Genomic DNA, 19372 nt, shown 5'->3' with positions numbered 1-19372 from the left:
GGGTGTGTAACCTGATTAGGGCATCCACCCACAGTGCTCAGAATGACATAAATCACATTTAGTTTATGGTAATTCATCTTAACAGAACATAAAACTCAAGGAAGCAACGGCGTCTGTCCTTCTTACCGAATTCCGATGCACAATTTGAAGATGTCCACATTTAATTTTCCTTAGCCAACAAGACGTGTAACGAACAGCAAAATCACTAGCTTATGTCAATCTACTATCCCTCATAGTAGTAAAGTTTACCTATTCTATTGGTCAGCTTGTCGTTCTGTGCAATAAATAAATAGTCTATTCCAAACAGACACTGGGAAAGTTGTGGGACGATAGATCCCAAATTCATACAACCAGTAGGCCTAGGCTACAGCCAAACAAATTAAAAAGCATTGAGGCTCATGCAACACATCAGAATGTTTAGCTTAAAATGTTGATAAACTATTATTTCTTCATATTATAAACGCAGCAATGCGCAAATGGCAGTAGGCTACACGCGACTGTTCTTTCCCTAATGCAATTAGCGGGAAAACACCATTGTCAAAAGCGCACCGCACATGTGAGCGGTTTCATGAGACAGAGATGAACATATCCATTAGAGATTTTGAAAGAGGGGAGATCTAAAGATGCAACAACTAGCATGGGTTGCTAATATGACTAGGATTGTGCATTTGGCTATTGGACAATGAAAGAAAGTTGATTTGAAAACCAATACAACATGAGAGAAATAGGCTACTGGTTTCAATGGCATATGGAAGTCTATAAAATAATTGCCTGCATGTTTGGTTAGATTTTGGCTAAGCTACTTTGAAGCAAGGTAAGACATGCCTCATTATATGCAGTAAAACATTCAGGTTTCAAACAATTAGGCATACATTTTCAAAATGGATAAGCCTACTGACTCCAGCTCATTGCAAAGTGGTGTGTGACCTGCTGAGGCTTGCCTAGTTGCCTATGCACTTGAATGGCAAATGGGAAGCTTGATTTAATTACCAGTTGAGAAATAAAAATAGTAGCTCTTTTTAATCTTGGCCATCGTTTTTAACACGTGATTGCATTTAGAATTGTTGTGTAATGATTGGGCTTACAAAAGCACGTTTCACTCCAGCAGCAACCAACAGCTAGCTGTTTGAGCTGTAGCAGCAGCTCTCACGCTACATCGGCTGGTATCAATCAATAGACTAAAATGTATTATTTTGCAATGGAATATTTTTATTCTCCTGGATAATTTGCCAGCGCCAATGTCATTTATACTTTTTTGGGGCCAAAGGCCGACTGTTACCGGCTAACGGAAACCCTGACACACACACACACACACACACACACACACACACACAGTATGTTGTATACACAGGCAGCTGTCCTCTCTCACCTCGTACTGCTGCATTAGCTGCACCATGGAGTCTCCAATAAACAGCACCTCTGGCTCTGCGTCCTTACACTCCTGAACAAACCGCGTGTGCTGCAGAAACACAACACGTCATCACCAGGCAGACACTCTACAGCCAAAAAGTTATACAGCTGCACCATCGAGAGCATCGTGACTGGCTGCATCACCGCATCATCGTTCACTCTGCTACCGTCTGGCAAACGGTACCGGAGCATCGGCTCCCGGACCAACAGGCTCGGAGACAGCTTCTACCCCCAAGCCATAAGACTGGGCGGTATACCTTATATACTGTATATATACCGTATACAGGGGTATTTGGAAAAAGCCATGGGATGGTTTTTCAATACCATTTAAACTATTTATTTTAATACATTTGAATATTTGTAGCTACTTAAGTAAATCCCTGCAGTCAACTTGTGCAATTCGTTAGGAGAGAAAGAAGACTGCGTTCTTCATTTCATATAATTTTCATTATGAAGCTTACCGGTAGTCCCCAGTCACATCACATGGTGTTTGTTTACAAGCACCATGTGATGTTTACCAGCTAGATATCTTATAACTATTATATTAACTGTCTAAAATGTGCTAAATGCTCTCTAGTTGTGCATTTAGTTTGCTAATTTAGTAGCTAGTGGTTAGCTTCTTCCGAAATCAAGCATTCCCTTGACCATGCAGTATTTACGGTGACACGGCCTCAGCAGAAGTCAGGGCATTCATACTTCTTGCGCATCGCGGAGCAGCGCAGAGCTGTTGATCAGAGCTGTTGTGAAGGAAGTTTTCAAGGAAGTGAGTGTGTTTATACAGCACCTCCCGTCCCCACCTACCATCAACCAATCATGTCCTCCGCATTGTTAAAACATTTGGGAGGCGCATGGCGATGCGTTACGGAGCTCAATTTGGTCTCTGCATGCCTCCGGAGGCTCCGCAATTGCATCACAGCATCAATACGGAGCCTCCGACCACATTTTCGGATTAAGCATAAATTGGCTTCACACACACACACCGACAACTAGAGGTCTTCACAGGTTCAAAAAGTTGAACCCGTTCTGAAATGGACCTGGGGCTTTCCCACCCAGACCTGATATGAATAAATCATTTTAAAAAATATAGATTCCCGTTCCGAACGGACCAGAGAAAAACTAGACCCATTCCGTATAGACCTGGTCGGATCCAGATCCGGTCTGAGTGAGGGAAGCAGCAGAAAAGTCATTTTTTAAGCTACTTTATTAACTGGAGCTGATAAAGCGCGAGAAGGGGGAGAGAGGTGCCACTCTAGCAGGCGGGGGAGGGGCCGTACTGTGAACGAGTGACACGGGAGCAGGGAGGGAGAGACAGCAACCGACCAAGCAGACTCACGCTATAGTAGACTAATAGCTGCCATAGCTAAGTTATTTATCATCAAATATGTTTACGTAGTACCCATCTTGACTGAGTCAAACCGGGAGAAGCTAGTTAAGCTAGCTAACGTTAGCTAGCTAGGCTAATTGAGGCTGCAGTGGATCCGCTTTCCCATCCTACAGTTATAAATAACAACTCCATTCAGAATATTAAGTAGCAGCCTACCTGTTGGCTCTTGGTCGTTGTACCCGATCCTTCTCCTTTAACTTTTAACTCCATCTTCCATTGTTTAGATATCTCCTAACTTTTGCCACACAGAGGCTCTATGACTGTAGCCTATTGCCGCTTCGATGACTTATGATTGGCCGCCAATAACAAGCTACACACGCCACCTTCCACTCTCGTGAAAAGCAAGAGCAGCAACATAAATCTCTCGCTCTCTCTCTCAAAATTACACATACCCGAGACAATCATATCTGAACCGACCCAGACCCGAATTCTAAATTGCGAGCTCACAGAACAGAGCTCCGGGCAGCTGAGCGGAAATGGAAGAAAACTAGACTCCCTGCGGACCTGGCATCTTTTCACTCCCTCCTCTCTACATTTTCTTCATCTGTTTCTGCTGCTAAGGCCACTTTCTACCACGCTAAATTCCAAGCATCTGCCTCTAACCCTAGGAAGCTCTTTGCCACATTCTCCTCCCTGCTGAATCCCCCCCCCCCCTCCCCCTCCCCCTCCCCCCTCCTCCCTCCTCCCTCTCTGTGGATGACTTCGTCAACCACTTTGAAAAGAAGGTTGACGACATCCGATCCTCGTTTGATAAGTCAAATGACACTGCTGGTCCTGCTCACACTGCCCTACCCTATGCTTTGACTTCTTTCTCCCCTCTCTCTCCAGATAAAATCTTGCGACTTGTGACTGCAGGCCGCCCAACAACCTGCCCGCTTGACCCTATCCCCTCCTCTCTTCTCCAGACCATCTCCGGTGACCTTCTCCCCTACCTCACCTCGCTGATCAACTCATCCTTGACCGCTGGCTATGTCCCTTCCGTCTTCAAGAGAGCGAGAGTTGCACCCCTTCTCAAAAAACCAACACTCGATCCCTCTGATGTCAACAACTACAGACCAGTATCCCTTCTTTATTTTCTCTCCAAAACTATTGAGCGTGCCGTCTTTAGCCAACTCTCTTGCTATCTCTCTCAGAATGACCTTCTTGATCCAAACCAGTCAGGTTTCAAGACTGGTCATTCAACTGAGACTGCTCTTCTATGTGTCACGGAGGCTCTCCGCACTGCTAAAGCTAACTCTCTCTCCTCTGCTCTTGTCCTTCTAGACCTGTCTGCTGCCTTTGATACTGTGAACTATCAGATCCTCCTCTCCACCCTCTCCGAGCTGGGCATCTCCGGCGCGGCTCACTCTTGGATTGCGTCCTACCTGACCGGTCGCTCCTACCAAGTGGCGTGGCGAGAAGCTGTCTCCGCACCACGTGCTCTCACCACTGGTGTCCCCCAGGGCTCAGTTCTAGGCCCTCTCCTATTCTCGCTATACACCAAGTCACTTGGCTCTGTCATATCCTCACATGGCCTCTCCTATCATTGCTACGCTGACGACACACAACTAATCTTCTCCTTTCCCCCTTCTGATAACCAGGTGGCGAATCGCATCTCTGCATGTCTGGCAGACATATCAGTATGGATGACGGATCACCACCTCAAGCTGAACCTTGGCAAGACGGAGCTGCTCTTCCTCCCGGGGAAGGACTGCCTGTTCCATGATCTCGCCATCACGGTTGACAACTCCGTTGTGTCCTCCTCCCAGAGTGCGAAGAGCCTTGGCGTGACCCTGGACAACACCCTGTCGTTCTCCGCTAACATCAAGGCGGTGACCCGATCCTGTAGGTTCATGCTCTACAACATTCGGAGAGTACGACCCTGCCTTACACAGGAAGCGGCACAGGTCCTAATCCAGGCACTTGTCATCTTCCGTCTGGATTACTGCAACTCGCTGTTGGCTGGGCTCCCTGCCTGTGCCATTAAACCCCTACAACTCATCCAGAATGCCGCAGCCCGTCTGGTGTTCAACCTTCCCAAGTTCTCTCACGCCACCCCCCTCCTCCGCACACTCCACTGGCTTCCAGTTGAAGCTCGCATCTGTTACAAGACCATGGTGCTTGCCTATGGAGCTGTGAGGGGAACGGCACCTCCGTACCTTCAGGCTCTGATCAGTCCCTACACCCAAACGAGGGCATTGCGTTCATCCACCTCTGGCCTGCTGGCTCCCCTTCCTCTGCGGAAGCATAGTTCCCGCTCAGCCCAGTCAAAACTGTTCGCTGCTCTGGCATCCCAATGGTGGAACAAGCTCCCTCACGACGCCAGGACAGCGGAGTCACTCACCACCTTCCGGAGACATTTGAAACCCCACCTCTTTAAGGAATACCTGGGATAGGATAAATCCCCCCCCCCCCCCCCCCCAAAAAAAAAAAAAAAAAAACATTGTAAAGTGGTTATCCCACTGGCTATAAGGTGAATGCACCAATTTGTAAGTCACTCTGGATAAGAGCGTCTGCTAAATGACGCAAATGTAAATAAAGTCACGGGTCCAGGATCGGGTATTCGGGTACAAGTGGATCCGTGAAAACCTCTTACCGACAACACAAACACACGTGGGTGATTCTCACGAACTTGGTACATTTTGGAAAGCCAAAGACAAACATTTTTATTTTGTAATGGATAAAATACCATCTCAAATTATTGTCTATGTTAAATTAAATATTTTAACTGTTCAGATTTCAAATATTTTGTACACATTTTCCAAGGCCATGCACAAAAACATCTAATTGAAAAAAAACATAGCAAGGTGAAAATTTATAAACTTTAATTGCCTAAGATACAGGAGTTATTACAACAATATTCCATTTGAAATAAAGGTCATTTTGATTAAGTATATTTTCATTTTAATCAGTTCTCATTACCGTAACATGTGGCATGTTCATAACCTGGATTTTTTAAATGATTTCTGTTTTAAACTATTATTAATATTTAAAAAGTACATACATAAAGAGCTAAATGTAATTTTATGCACAGCTCAAATATTTTGAATTCTGTAATATTATTCAGGAATATTTTATCATTGATGATGCATTTCGGTAATGACATCCATGTTACGGTAGATGAGACCGCATTACGGTAATGAACAAATGGTACTTCATTATGAGCAAAAAATATAATTTTTAACCATCTGAAGCATTAAGAACAACAAATGAATCATTAACTCCACATCACTGCCCAGCTCTACCACCCCCCCCCCCTACCACCCCCTCCCAGTACTTCACGTTTTTTTGTGTTCTTTAGGAGTTAAGTCTGCCACAGACTTAAGAAGTCAATTTCTCTTTCGTTTTTGGTACCTGTGAAATATAGAAATTAATCAAATTAAATGTCATGACAGCCACTCTCTTTATGAACAGTCCCTTCCTATTCTTGTGTAATTACATAAAACAGCTAAACACCATTAGTATGCAATTACAATGCAATAACATGATTACAGTGATACTAGTGTAGGCTAACGACAGTGTTTTAACCAGTGCCTAAAATAATGCTAATCACTAATGCTAATCACTAACTAGCTAGCTGGCTAGCTAAATGCCATTTAGCTAAATGCACTAGCTAGGGCAAAGCAAACATTAGCACTAATACAGGTTGCTACCAGTGGTGGTGTAGATCAGCATGTTGTTTGTGCAACGCATGTTCTGAATCAGATAGCCTATTCTAAAATGTTTGTCTAAATGCTATTCAAATGTGATTAGGGTCCCCTGGGAAACACCAACCAACACTTTGGTTCCTACCCTGTCATAATTCCTACCTGGCTTTTTCATTTGTTGTCATGCCAAACACCAACCACAGAATTAGAATAATAATCATTATAATTCTATGATTCCAATAGTTCACCCAAATGTTTTGGATCTATAGCGCAAGTTAAATCGCAATCTTTGTTTTTGCCCATATCATGCAGCCCTACTAACAACTTGGTAACTTTACCAGTATATGCAAACATTTGGTGGCACAGAAAGAAAGGAAAATGTATATCTTCTTCAGGAGATGTACTTCAAAAATAAGTAGGTAGGCTATATCTTAAAAATCTATTTTTCTGTTTCTTCTAAATTGTATGTGGTGCTCCTAACTTTTCTACCAATGAAAAACAGTGCTACCAATGTTTTTATTTTATTTATTAGAGCCCTGGTTACAACACAGGTATAAAAGCAATGTCAAGTGCATTGTTACCAAACCTTTCTGTAAGGACAAGTGAGTCATCAATAACACTTGTCTGCAACCTCTCTTTCCTTTCTTCTGTACTCCTTAAGCAGCTCTGGATTTCTGTACAGTTGCTCTCTATGCTTCTCCACCCTAGCTTTTGATGCAGCCCTCTTTCTTTCCTAATCTGCCAATCTTAATAACAAGAACTTTAGATTAATCAGATTGTTCTGTTTATTAGACTAATACATTATTAAACAACCCCTAAAGGAGCATTACACTCAAACATGTTAAGTTTGTCAGATGTTTTTATACCTCAAAAGTCTTATAGGGATAGTTCACCCAAATTACAAAATTACATTGGTACATTGGTTTCCTTACCCTGTAAGCAGTCGATGGACAAGGTATGATAGCAATCCATGATTTGGTTTTGTTTAGTATTTATAGCACAAAACCAAGTGGATATCCTCGATATAAGCATTGTCACACTCCATATCCATTCATCATCTCAAAATGTAAAACATTTATTGTATAGCTCAATAAAGTTACTTTAAGATGATTTGGAAATGAAATGCGAAAAATTATAATATCAGGGATATTGACTTACATTGGTTTTGTGCTATAAATGCTACAAAGTTGGAGACAGTGACCAGGTAAACAAAACCCAAGCATGGATTGCTGTCTTGTCTCGTTCATAGACCGCTTACAGGGTAAGGAAACCAATATGCCGTTTTGTAATTTGTGTGAACTATCCCTTTAAGTCCACATCCCAGGCCATTCATTGTGTAAATACACCCATTATGCAAAAAAATATACAATAAATGAATGAAAAAGAGAAGCACCAAATAATAATAAAAAAATAATTGTTCCTGTTGGTGTTGAGGCATACAGCTGGCTCTACACAATCAATGGCATGAGATGTGTATTAATCTTGTGAAAAGCATGAGCTGGCGCACACCCAAAAAAGTTAGTAGAGGTGCTGATTAAGAGCGAGTAAACTGTAGGCTATAAAAAATAAATAGAGTCGCACATGGAAAGTATTCAGACCCCTTCATTTTTCCCACATTGTTACATTATAGCCTTATTCTAAAATGGATTAAATCCCCCCCCCCCATCAATCTACACACAATACCCCATAATGACAAAGCAAAAACAGGTTTAGACATTTTTGCAAAAAACTGAAATATGACATTTACATAAGTATTCAGACCCTTTACTCAGTACTTTGTTTAAGCACCTTTGGCAGCAATTACAGCCTTGAGTCTTCTTGGGTATGAAGCGACAAGCTTGGCACACCTGTATTTGGGGAGTTTCTCCCATTCTTCTCTGCAGATCCTCTCAAGCTCTGTCAGGTTGGATGGGGAGTGTCGCTGCACAGCTATTTTCAGGTCTCTCCAGAGATGTTCGATCGGGTTCAAGTCCGGGCTCTGGCTGGGTCACTCAAGGACATTCAGAGACTTGTCCCGAAGCCACTCCTGCGTTGTCTTGGCTATGTGCTTAGGGTCGTTGTCCTGTTGGAAGGTGAACCTTCGCCCCCAGTCTGAGGTCCTGAGTGCTCTGTAGCAGGTTTTCATCAAGGATCTCTCTGTACTTTGCTCCGTTCATCTTTCCCTCGACCCTGGCTAGTCTCCCAGTCCCTGCCGCTGAAAAACATCCCCACATCACGATGCTGCCACCACGCTTCACCGTAAGGATGGTGCCAGGTTTCCTCCAGATGTGACGCTTCGCATTCAGGCCAAAGCGTTTCATTATACCAGAAAATCTAGTTTCTCATGGTCTGAGAGTCCTTTAGGTGCCTTTTGGCAAACTCCAAGCGGGCTGTCATGTGCCTTTTACTGAGGAGTGGCTTCCGTCTGACCACTCTACCATAAAGGCCTGATTGGTGGAGTGCTGCAGAGATGGTTGTCCTTCTGGAAGGTTCTCCCATCTCCACAGAGAAACTCTGGAGGTCTGTCAGAGTGGCCATTGGGTTCTTGGTCACCTCCCTGATCAAGGCCTTTCTCACCAATTGCTCAGTTTGGCCGGGCGGCCAACTCTAGGAAGAGTCTTGGTGGTTCCAAACTTCTTCCATTTAAGAATGATGGAGGACCCACTGTGTTCTTGGGGACCTTCAATGCTGCAGACATTTTTTGGTACCCTTCCCCAGATCTGTGCCTCGACACAATCCTGTCTCGGAGCTCTACGGACAATTCCTTCGACCTCATGGCTTGGTTTTTGTCAACACTGTCAACTGTGGGACTTTATATAGACAGGTGTGTGCATTTCCAAATCATGTCCAATCAATTGAATTTACCACAGGTGGACTGCAATCAAGTTGTAGAACCATCTCAAGGATGATCAATGGAAACAGGATGCACCTGAGCTCAATTTCGAATCTCATTGCAAAGGGTCTGAATACTTATGTAAATAAGGTATTTCTGTCTATTATTTTTAATACATTAGCAGTATTTTCTCAAAACCTGTTTGTCATTATGGGGTATTGTGTGTAGAGTGATGAGGATTTTTATTTATTTAATCCATTTTAGAATAAGGCTATAACATAACAAAATGTGGAAAAAGGGAGGGGGTCTGAATACTTTCCGAATGCGCTGTAAGCTCCCAGGAAATTAATGTATTGGGTAAACCACCAACGTTTCGGCATCATCTTGAATTCATCATGAGAATCAATGTTTGAATTTGAGTGTTATGTCCCTTTAACACAGTTTATATCAAAGTTTGTCAGATGCTTTCAGACCTCAAAAGTAGTGTAATGTCAAGAAGAATCCAAATCGCATGCCAACAATTAGAACATCATACTATATGCCTCAACCCCAAATGGTTTGTATTGCTTTTATTCGGAACCCCATTCATTAGCTGTTGAAGAAACACCAGCTTTTCTTCCTGGGGTCCACACAAAACATAGAACATGACAAAATACAGAACACTAATGGACAGGAACAGCAACACAAATTTTAACTAAGAACACTACGACTAAAGAACAATAGGACTATTTTAAAAAGTAATAAGAAAGAGAAAATAAATGAAAATTAATAAATTAATAATACTACAAATAATGTGTGGGTGTGTGTGTAGAGTGTGTGTGTGTCTCCGCATTGTTCCTTGAGATGTGTTTTATCTGTTTTTATCGCTTGCCTGAGTTGGAAGAGAATTCCATGTAGTCATTGATCTATACAGTACTGTGCGTCTCCCAGCCTCTGTTCTGGACTTGGGGACTGTGAAGAGACCCCGATTGCGTGTCTTGTGGGGTATGTATAGGTTTTGAGCTGTGTGTTAACTGGCTTAACAGACAATTCGATACTTCCAGCATGTCAATACTTCTTACAAAGACCAGCAGTGATGCAGTCAATCTCTCAACCAGGAGAGTCTGACCTGCATGTTATTGACATTGGCCCTCCGTGTACATTTGAGGGCCAGACGTGCTGCTCTGTTCTGGGCCAGCTGCAGCTTTCTCTGTCCTTTTTTGCCACACATGACCGTACAACTGGGCAATAGTCAAGATGCAACAAAACCAGAGCTTGCAGGACTGATTTTTTTCCTCCAGGTTTTCCCTCTTAAAAATGACTTTTCTAAAAGAAAAACAACAAAATTGAATGTGCTAACAATGCTTAAACCACATCAGGAGAAATAATGTTAGGTCCAGTAAAGGAGTCAATGGAACGCAGATCGTTCCATTGCCCAGATTAGCACACATTTAACAAATCTGATATAACAAAGTGGATATTCGTCGAATCCGTCATGATTTATGTATTGTAACAGGCCCACAATGTGGTTACTTAAGTCCGATTTTGATATTTTCGCTTCATAACATTTAGAAGTTGTCCCTTTTCAGGTTTAGAAGAAGTGACTGCTAAATGCCAACTCCTGTTCATATATTCTGGTTAGCATAGCTAGCATACAGAAATTGGTGGTGGTAGTCAGTCTCTTTTAACTAATGCAGTTGATTGGTGATAATGACATGAACATCTGTTGAGGTTGACATCCATGCAAGCATTATACTCAGATTTTTACCTCAACATAGTGTGAAATTCACATATAAACAATAGCCTTAATGTAGGCTAATTTTGCTGCGGGGCAATGAGGAGATACGGGATCTTTCCCCCCCCCCCCATGCGTTTCCTAGGCAATTCCATTGTTTTAATCGAGTTCGATTGACCTCTTTACCTCATTTATTAGAAGCCCTTAGCAAATTTAGCTAACAATGGCAGGAGCCATTATGACTCAGCTAAATATTTCGACATCATCAATTTATGCTCTTTCTAATCTATTATACTGTAAATAGTTGAATCAATAATGTTGCTCAAACATAAAGTATTACACAGTTATGGTAATGATAATCTAAAATGGGTAAATGGGGTGTACGAGGACAATTATCACATTTTAACATAATAAAAGAGAAGAGACTAGCTTACCTTACATTATGGGTAAAAATAAATATTTAAAAAACACTGTACTTTGTACAGGGACTTGAAGAAATACTACAGTAATGTGAAACACGTGCTCGGACACATGACTGTTTGTAATGTGAATACCCAGAAATTATAACTGTCTTTGAATATGTACCACTTTAAAACAATATTTCAGTGGTTTTAATTAAATATGTTAGTTATTTTGGTAACACTTTACTTGACACCCAGCATCATAACACATTATGACACGGTCATAACCATGTCATAACAGCTGACATAACCTGTCATAATATGGTCATAACACTGTCATGACCCATATATTACATATATACACCTGTTGTGACATATTGCATTATTTTATGGCTGGTTATGACACCTACATAAGAGGGTCAAAACCCACATTTATTGAAATGTGTTTTTTCCCTGCCAAGAAGTTTCCTTTCATTTGAACGTTTTTTAAGTCCTTTGTTGTTGTTGTAATGAATTCTTTACATACATATTTTTTTCCCATCATATTTTAAATAACTAGTAGAAAATACACTTTATGACAATATCATAAGGCATTATGACCATCATAATCTTATAAGCCAGATAGGCCTATCAGGTACATGCACTTATGTCAGTCAGAAGTCACAAAGAGGGTGTCTTGTCCTGCAGCTGAAATCTGTTCCTACATTCATCCCAGTCATCAGAAACAGAGCATTGGGGTAGGTGCATGTCTGACATCAATGTGTGTGCAATTACAATGATAATTTAATATGGTCAATTTCTGAAAATGTAATATAACATAAACATACTGTTGACAAGTAGGCTATGGTGTAACGGAATGTTTTGCCTTGTGTAGGTTTTGACACTTATGTAGGTGTCATAGCCAGCCATAAAATAACACAATATATGTCACAACAGGTCTAAATATGTGTAATGACAGTGTTATGACAGGTTATGACAAGTTATCAGCTGTTATGACATATTATGACATGGTTATGACCGTGTCATAACGTGTTATGATGCTGGATGTCAAGTAAAGAGTTACCGTTATTTTTTATCAATTAAATGAATGTAAAGTCCTTTGACCCGAACGCATAATTCATTTTCTGTTAACAGTAAGATTTAGGCCCAAAACAGGTTAACGAGCCAGAAACCAAGCATAGTGAGCCTTAATATGAAAATAAATTATTTACGTTTTTTAGAGTGCCTTCAGAAAGTATTCACACACCCAGCCTGAATTTAAAATGGATTAAATTGAGATTTTGTCACTGGCCTACACACAATACCCCATAACGTCAAAGTAGAATTATGTTTTAGATTTTTTTAAACAAATTAATACCATTTGAAAAGCTTAAATGTCTTGAGTCAATAAGTATTCAACCCCTTTGTTATGAAAAGCCTAAATAAGTTCAGGAAAAAAATGTGCTTAACAAGTCACATAATAAGTTGCACGGACTGTGTGCAATAGTGTTTAACATTATTTTTGAAGGACTGGCTCATCTCTGTACCCCACACATACAATTATCTGTAAGGTCCCTAAGTCGAGCAGTGAATTTCAAAAACAAATCGAACCACAAAGACCAGGGAGGTTTTCCAATGCCTCGCAAAGAAGGCAACCTATTGATTGATGGGTAAAAAAATAAAATAAAATAAAAAGAAGACAGTGAATATCCCTTTGAGCATGATGAAGTTATTAATTACACTTTTGGTGGTGTATCAATACACCCAGTCACTACAAAGATACAGGCGTCATTCCTAACTCAGGTGCCGGAGAGGAAGCAAACCGCTCAGGGATTTCACCATGAGGCCAATGGTGACTTTAAACAGTTAGTTTAATGGCTGTGATGGGAGAAAACTGAGGATGGATCAACAACATTGTAGTTACTCCAGAATTCGAAACTAACTGACATTGAAAAGAAGGAACCCTGTACAGAAAATAAATCTTCCAAAACATGCATCCTGTTTGCAACAAGGCACTAAAGTAATACTGCAAAAAATGTGGTAAAGCAAGTAACTTTTTGTCCCGAATGTTTGGGGCAAATCCAATACACTACTGATTACCACTCTCCAAATTTTCAAGCATAGTGGTGGCTGCATCATGTTATCGGTATGCTTGTAATCGTTAAGGACTGGGTAGTTTTTCAGGATAAAAATAAATGGAATGGAGTTAAGCACAGGCAAAGTCCTAGAGGAAAACCTGTTTCAGTCTGCTTTCCACTAGACACTGGGAGATGAATTCACCTTTCAGGAGGACAATAACCTAAAATAAGGCCAAATTTACACTGGAGTTGCTTACCAAGAAGAAAGTGAATGTTCCTGAGTGGCTGAGTTACAGATTTGACTTAAATCTGCATGAAAATCTATGGCAGTAATTGTAAATGGTTGTTTAGTAATGATCAACAACCAATTTGACAGAGCATGTATAATTTTGAAAATAATAAATGGGCAAATGTTGTACAATCCAGGTGTGCAAAGCGCTTAGAGACTTACCCAGAAAGACTCACAGCTGTAATCAATGCCCAAGGTGATTCTAACATTTATTGACTGAGGGGTGTTAATACTTATGTAAATGATTGTGTGAGATTTTTTTTTATTATTTAATAAATTTTGAATTTAGGCCTTTCTGAAGGCACTGTAGCTGAATTCATCACAGACATTATTATGGTTTCAGTTGGTTTCATGTGAATCACCCACACACACTTTTACAATCATCATATGCTGCTGCTATTCAGTTCTTTATTTTACTCTTATTATTATTATTAATCCTGATGCCTAGTCACTTTACTCTGCATTCATGTACAGATCTAGCTCAAATACCTCATACCCCTGAAACATTGATCTGGTACTGGTACTCCCTGTATATAGCTCCATTCTTGTGTATTTTATTCCTCGTGTTACTAGTACTCCCTGTATATACACTACATCACCAAACATCTCATTCCAAAATCATGGGCATTAATATGGAGTTGGTCCACTCTTCTGGGAAGGCTTTCCACTAGATGTTGGAACATTGCTGCGGGTACTTGCTTCCATTCAGCCACAAGAGCATTAGTGAGGTCAGGCACTGATGTTGGGCGATTAGGCCTGGCTCGCAGTCGGCCTTCCAATTCATCCATTACATTACATTACATTTTAGTAATTTAGCAGACGCTCTTATCCAGAGCGACTTACAGTTAGTGAGTGCATACATTTTTCATACTGGCCCCCCGTGGGAATCGAACCCACAACCCTGGCGTTGCAACTGAGCTACAGGAGGCCCAAAGGTGTTCGATGGGGTTGAGGTCAGGGCGCTGTGCAGGCCAGTTGTTCTTCCACACCAATCTTGACAAACAATTTCTGTATGGACCTCGCTTTGTGCACGGGTGCATTGTCATGCTGAAACAGGAAACTGTTGCCACAAAGTTGGAAGCACAGAATCGTCTAGAATGTCATTGTATGCTTTAGCGGTAAGATTTCCCTTCACTGGAACTAAGGGGCCGAGCCCGAACCATGAAAAACAGCCCCAGACCATTATTCCTCCTCCTCCAAACTTTACAGTTGGCACTATGCATTGGATGCCAGCATTCTCCTGGCATCCACCAAACCCAGATTCGTCCGTCGGACTGCCAGATGGTGAAGTGTGATTAATCAGTCCAGAGAACGCGTTTCCACTGATCCAGAGTCCAATGGCGGAAAGCTTTACACCACTCCAGCTGACGGTTGGCATTGTGCATGGTGTTCTTAGGCTTGTGTGCGGCTGCTCGGCCATGGAAACCCATTTCATGAAGCTCCCGACGAACAGTTATTGTGCTGACGTTGCTTCCAGAGGCAGTTTGGAACTCAGTAGTGAGTGTTGCAACCGAGGACAGACGATTTTTACGCACTACGTGCTTCAGCACTCAGCGGTCCCGTTCTGTGAGCTTGTGTGGCCTACCACTTCGCAGCTGAGCCGTTGTTGCTCCTATACGTTTTCACTTCACAATAACGGCACATTCAGTTGACCGGGGCAGCTCTAGTTGAGCAGAAATTTGAAGAACTGACTTGTAGGAAAGGTGGCATCCTATGACGGTGCCACGTTGAAAGTCACTGAGCTCTTCAGTAAGGCCATTATAATTTTTCTACATATTTTTTCGTGATATCCAATTAGTAGTTACAGTCTTGTCCCATCGCTGCAACTCCCGTATGAACTCGGGAGAGGCGAAGGTTGAGAGCCATGCGTCCTCCGAAACACGACCCTGCCAAGCCACACTGCTTCTTGACACACTGCTCGCTTAACCCGGAAGCCAGCCGCAACAATGTGTCGGAGGAAACACTGTACAACTGGCGACCGAAGACAGCGTGCATGCGACTGGCCCGCCACAAGGAGTTGCTAGAGCGCGATGGGACAAGGACATCCCGGCTGGTCAAACCCTCCCCTAACCCGGATGATGCTGGGCCAATTGTGAGCCGCCTCATGGGTCTCTGGGATCGAACCCGGGTCTGTAGTGACACCTCAAGCACTGCGATGCAGTGCCTTAGACCGCTGCGCCACTCGAGAGAGCACAGTAAGGCCATTCTACTGCCAATGTTTGTCTATGGAGATTGCATGGCTGTGTGCTCGATTTTATACACGTCAGCAATGGGTGTGGCTGAAATAGCCGAATCCACAAATTTGAAGGGGTGTCCACATACTTTTGTATATATAGTGTAGCTCCATTCTTGTGTATTTTATTCCTTGTATTACTATTTTTCATTTTATTATTATTTTTAACTCTGCATCTTTGGGAAGGGCAAGTAAGCAAGCATTTCACAGTTAAGTCTACACCCGTTCTATTTGTCTCATGTAACAAAAAATCAATTTGATTTGTTACATACTGGTGGAGATGGAGATTGAATTTAGGATGGACTTGATTCTCTGTTACATCCATGTTAGGTTTCCTCTATGTTTTCTACACACACGTATTACCATGAATCAGTGACCAAAGGGTTTTGCAGAGTCAGAGTCCTCCGGGTCAGTTGCTGATAGGACAGTATGATGTAGTGAGGCAGAGGCAGTAGGGTCGACTAACCTGGGACATCCAGCGGTCGTCTCCCTGTATATCCTCCACTGCCTGGGCCACTGCTGCTGGGTTCATCTCATCACCACTCATCCTATCAGAGACACACATCACAGAGGAATTAACGTTACCATACACACAATAAAAAATCATATGTCCATTAATATGCCCTGAAGAATAACATCTGGTAGGTTATTGACAGAAAGTTGTTGAGGCTAGCTTCTAGCTTTCGGTTTAGCAACAGAGTGGGTGGTGAGAGACAACAGTGCCTGCTGGGAGGCCTCACAGACAGCCAGGGGTGGGATGGTTGGGAGTATCTAATGACAACACCGAGGCAAGGGCAATGAAGCTAAAGGGCTGGAATTGAGCACAAATCGTATCTGCTAATAACAACAACCCACTGTCCGTAGCCCTAGCAATTCAGCAAGCTTAATTTGAGTTTGAATGATGAAATCGAAAGGGCCATGACATAAACAGCAGCGTTAATAACTGCGGACTGTCTGTAGCTGTTGTCTCTCCCGAACAACACACAAGACACGCCCGCGAGTCAGTCAGTCCGTGAAACCGCCGTACCCTACCCTCGTACCTGGAAGCTACTGGTGATGGCCAGTTCTTGTCAATATAACCAGAATATTTCCTCGCGCACAGAGGCTGCACGGCTCGGATGTTGTGCATCCAAGGATGATAGTGCGTCGGTGCGGATTCTGCTCTCGCGCTTGGATGCTAGCAAGCTAACGTTAGCTGGCTAGCAACTCACCCTGATAAATTAGCTCCTCGTTTCCTGTCAATAAACAACTACGATACAGCTTCTCTGTTACTCTAACTCCAACAATGAACTATCTGCAAAATAAATGTCTCAGAGATTGTTCTAAATGTGAAACTTATCGGTCGAGTCGACCCAACCTCCCGCTCTTCAGCATCCGTAGATCCCGTTTGCTCCTTCAATTTCTCTCTCCAGCAGGGTTGCCAGGTGAAGCTAAAATTCCAGTACATTTACAAGTCAAAACCCGCCCAAAAGACCTGAAACGAGGCAAAAAATAATAATTCACAGGAAGAGAGGAGTTGGCATATTTATACAATTAAACTTTTTCCATAACGTTATGGGGCCAATTAAGAAGGAATATCACAGTAACTTGTAACGACGTTAGAAGCAAGATTCGGGTTTCCTCAAAATAATAATTATTGCAAGGTATGACATGACGTAATAAAGGAATTTGAATATGTGGCAAGAGAAAAGATAATTCGCCCTTATTAAACTCGCCAGATCAATTGCACAAGGGGGTATGGAATATAGCCAATATACCACGGCTAAGGGCTGTCCTTAAGCATGAGGCAACGCAGCTGTTAGCCGTGGTGTATTGGCCATATATCACAAACCCCTGAGGTGCCTTATTGTTATTATAAACTGGTTACCAATGTAAATAGAACCATAAAAATAACTGTTTTGTCATACCCGTGGTATACGGCTGTCAGCCAATCAGCATTCAGGGCTCGAACCACCCAGTTTATAATTGTAAATTAATCCCCTTTGCGCATGTATTTGTATTTATTATTCTTCCTGGGGTCTGGCAAAATTAAGGCAGTTATACAATCTTAAAATCATTACAATACATTCATAACAGATTTCACAACACACTAAGTGTGTGCCCTCAGGCCCCTACTCCACTACCACATATCTACAACACAAAATCCATGTGTACGTGTGTGTATAGTGCGTATGTTATCACGTGTGTGTATGCATGTGTCTGCGCCTATGTTTGTGTTGCTTCACAGTCCCCGCTGTTCCATAAGGTGTATTTTTAACTGTTTTTTACATCTGATTCTACTGCTTGCATCAGTTACCTGATGTGGAATAGAGTACTGTGTGCCTCCCATAATCTGTTCTGGACTTCGGGACTGTGAAGAGACCTCTAGTGGCATGTCTTGTGGGGTATGCATGGTGTCTGAGCTGTGTGCTAGTCGTTTAAACAGACAGCTCGGTGCTTTCAGCATGTCAACACCTCTCACAAACACAAGTAGTGATGAAGTCAATCTCTCCTCCATTAATGTTTGCTCTCTGTGTACATCCAAGGGCCAGCCGTGCTGTCCTGTTCTGAGCCAATTGCAGTCCCTCTTTGTGGCACCTGACCACACGACTGAACAGTACTCCAGGTGCAACAAAACTAGAGCCTGTAGGACCTGCATTGTTGATAGTGCTGTTAAGAAGGTAGAGCCGTGCTTTATTATGGACAGACTTCTCCCCATCTTAGCTACTGTTATATCAATATGGTTTGACCATGACCACGTTTATAATCCAGGGTTACTCCAAGCAGTTTAGTCACCTCAACTTGCTCAATTTCCACATTATTTATTACAAGATTTAGTTGAGGTTTAGGGTTTAGTGAATGATTTGTCCCAAATACAATGCTTTTAGCTTTTTAAATATTTAGGACTAACTTATTCCTTGCCACCCATTCTGAAACTAACTGCAGCTGCCCTGGGGAATTCCTGATTCTACCTGGATTATGTTGGAGAGGCTTCCATTAATGAACACTCTCTGTGTTCTGTTAGACAGGTAACTCTTTATCCACAATATAGCAAGGGGTGTAAAGCCATAACACATACATTTTTCCAGCAGCAGACTATGATCGATAATGTCAAAAGCCGCACTGAAGTCTAACAAAACAGCCCCCACAATCTCAGCCAATCATAAGTCATTTGTGTAAGTGCTGTGCTTGTTGAATGTCCTTCCCTATAAGCGTGCTGAAAGTCTGTTGTCAATTTGTTTATTGTAAAATAGCATTGTATCTGGTAAAACACACATTTTTCCAAAACTTTGCTAAGGGTTGGTAACAGGCTGATTGGTCGGCTATTTGAGCCAGTAAAAGGGGGCTCTACTATTCTTAGGTAGCGAAATGACTTTTGCTTCCCTCCAGGCCTGAGGGCACACACTTTCTAGTAGGCTTAAATTGAAAATATGGCAAATATGTGTGGCAATATCGTCCGCTATTGT

At 42.2% G+C, this 19372-nt stretch overlaps 1 protein-coding gene across 1 annotated transcript in view; it reads right to left on the bottom strand.

The window, feature by feature from the left end:
- LOC311136510 (platelet-activating factor acetylhydrolase IB subunit alpha2-like) overlaps window positions 1–17328 on the bottom strand; it is a 32135-nt gene extending 14807 nt beyond the window's left edge. Inside the window, exons 1-3 of the mRNA XM_084170660.1 lie at window positions 16967–17328; window positions 16393–16474; window positions 1370–1459 (exon numbers count right to left, since the gene is read on the bottom strand). Of these exons, the coding sequence (XP_084026786.1) occupies window positions 1370–1459; window positions 16393–16474; window positions 16967–17055 (261 nt within the window). The 5' untranslated portion in view covers window positions 17056–17328. The remainder of the gene's footprint in view (window positions 1–1369; window positions 1460–16392; window positions 16475–16966) is intronic.
- Window positions 17329–19372: the final 2044 nt, after the last annotated feature.

Source organism: Coregonus lavaretus, assembly GCF_964263955.1.
Source record: "Coregonus lavaretus genome assembly, chromosome: 10".
In the NCBI taxonomy this organism is placed as follows: domain Eukaryota; kingdom Metazoa; phylum Chordata; class Actinopteri; order Salmoniformes; family Salmonidae; genus Coregonus; species Coregonus lavaretus.
The sequence above is the reverse complement of the archived record's forward strand: the minus strand, read 5'-3'. Positions and strand labels throughout refer to the sequence as shown.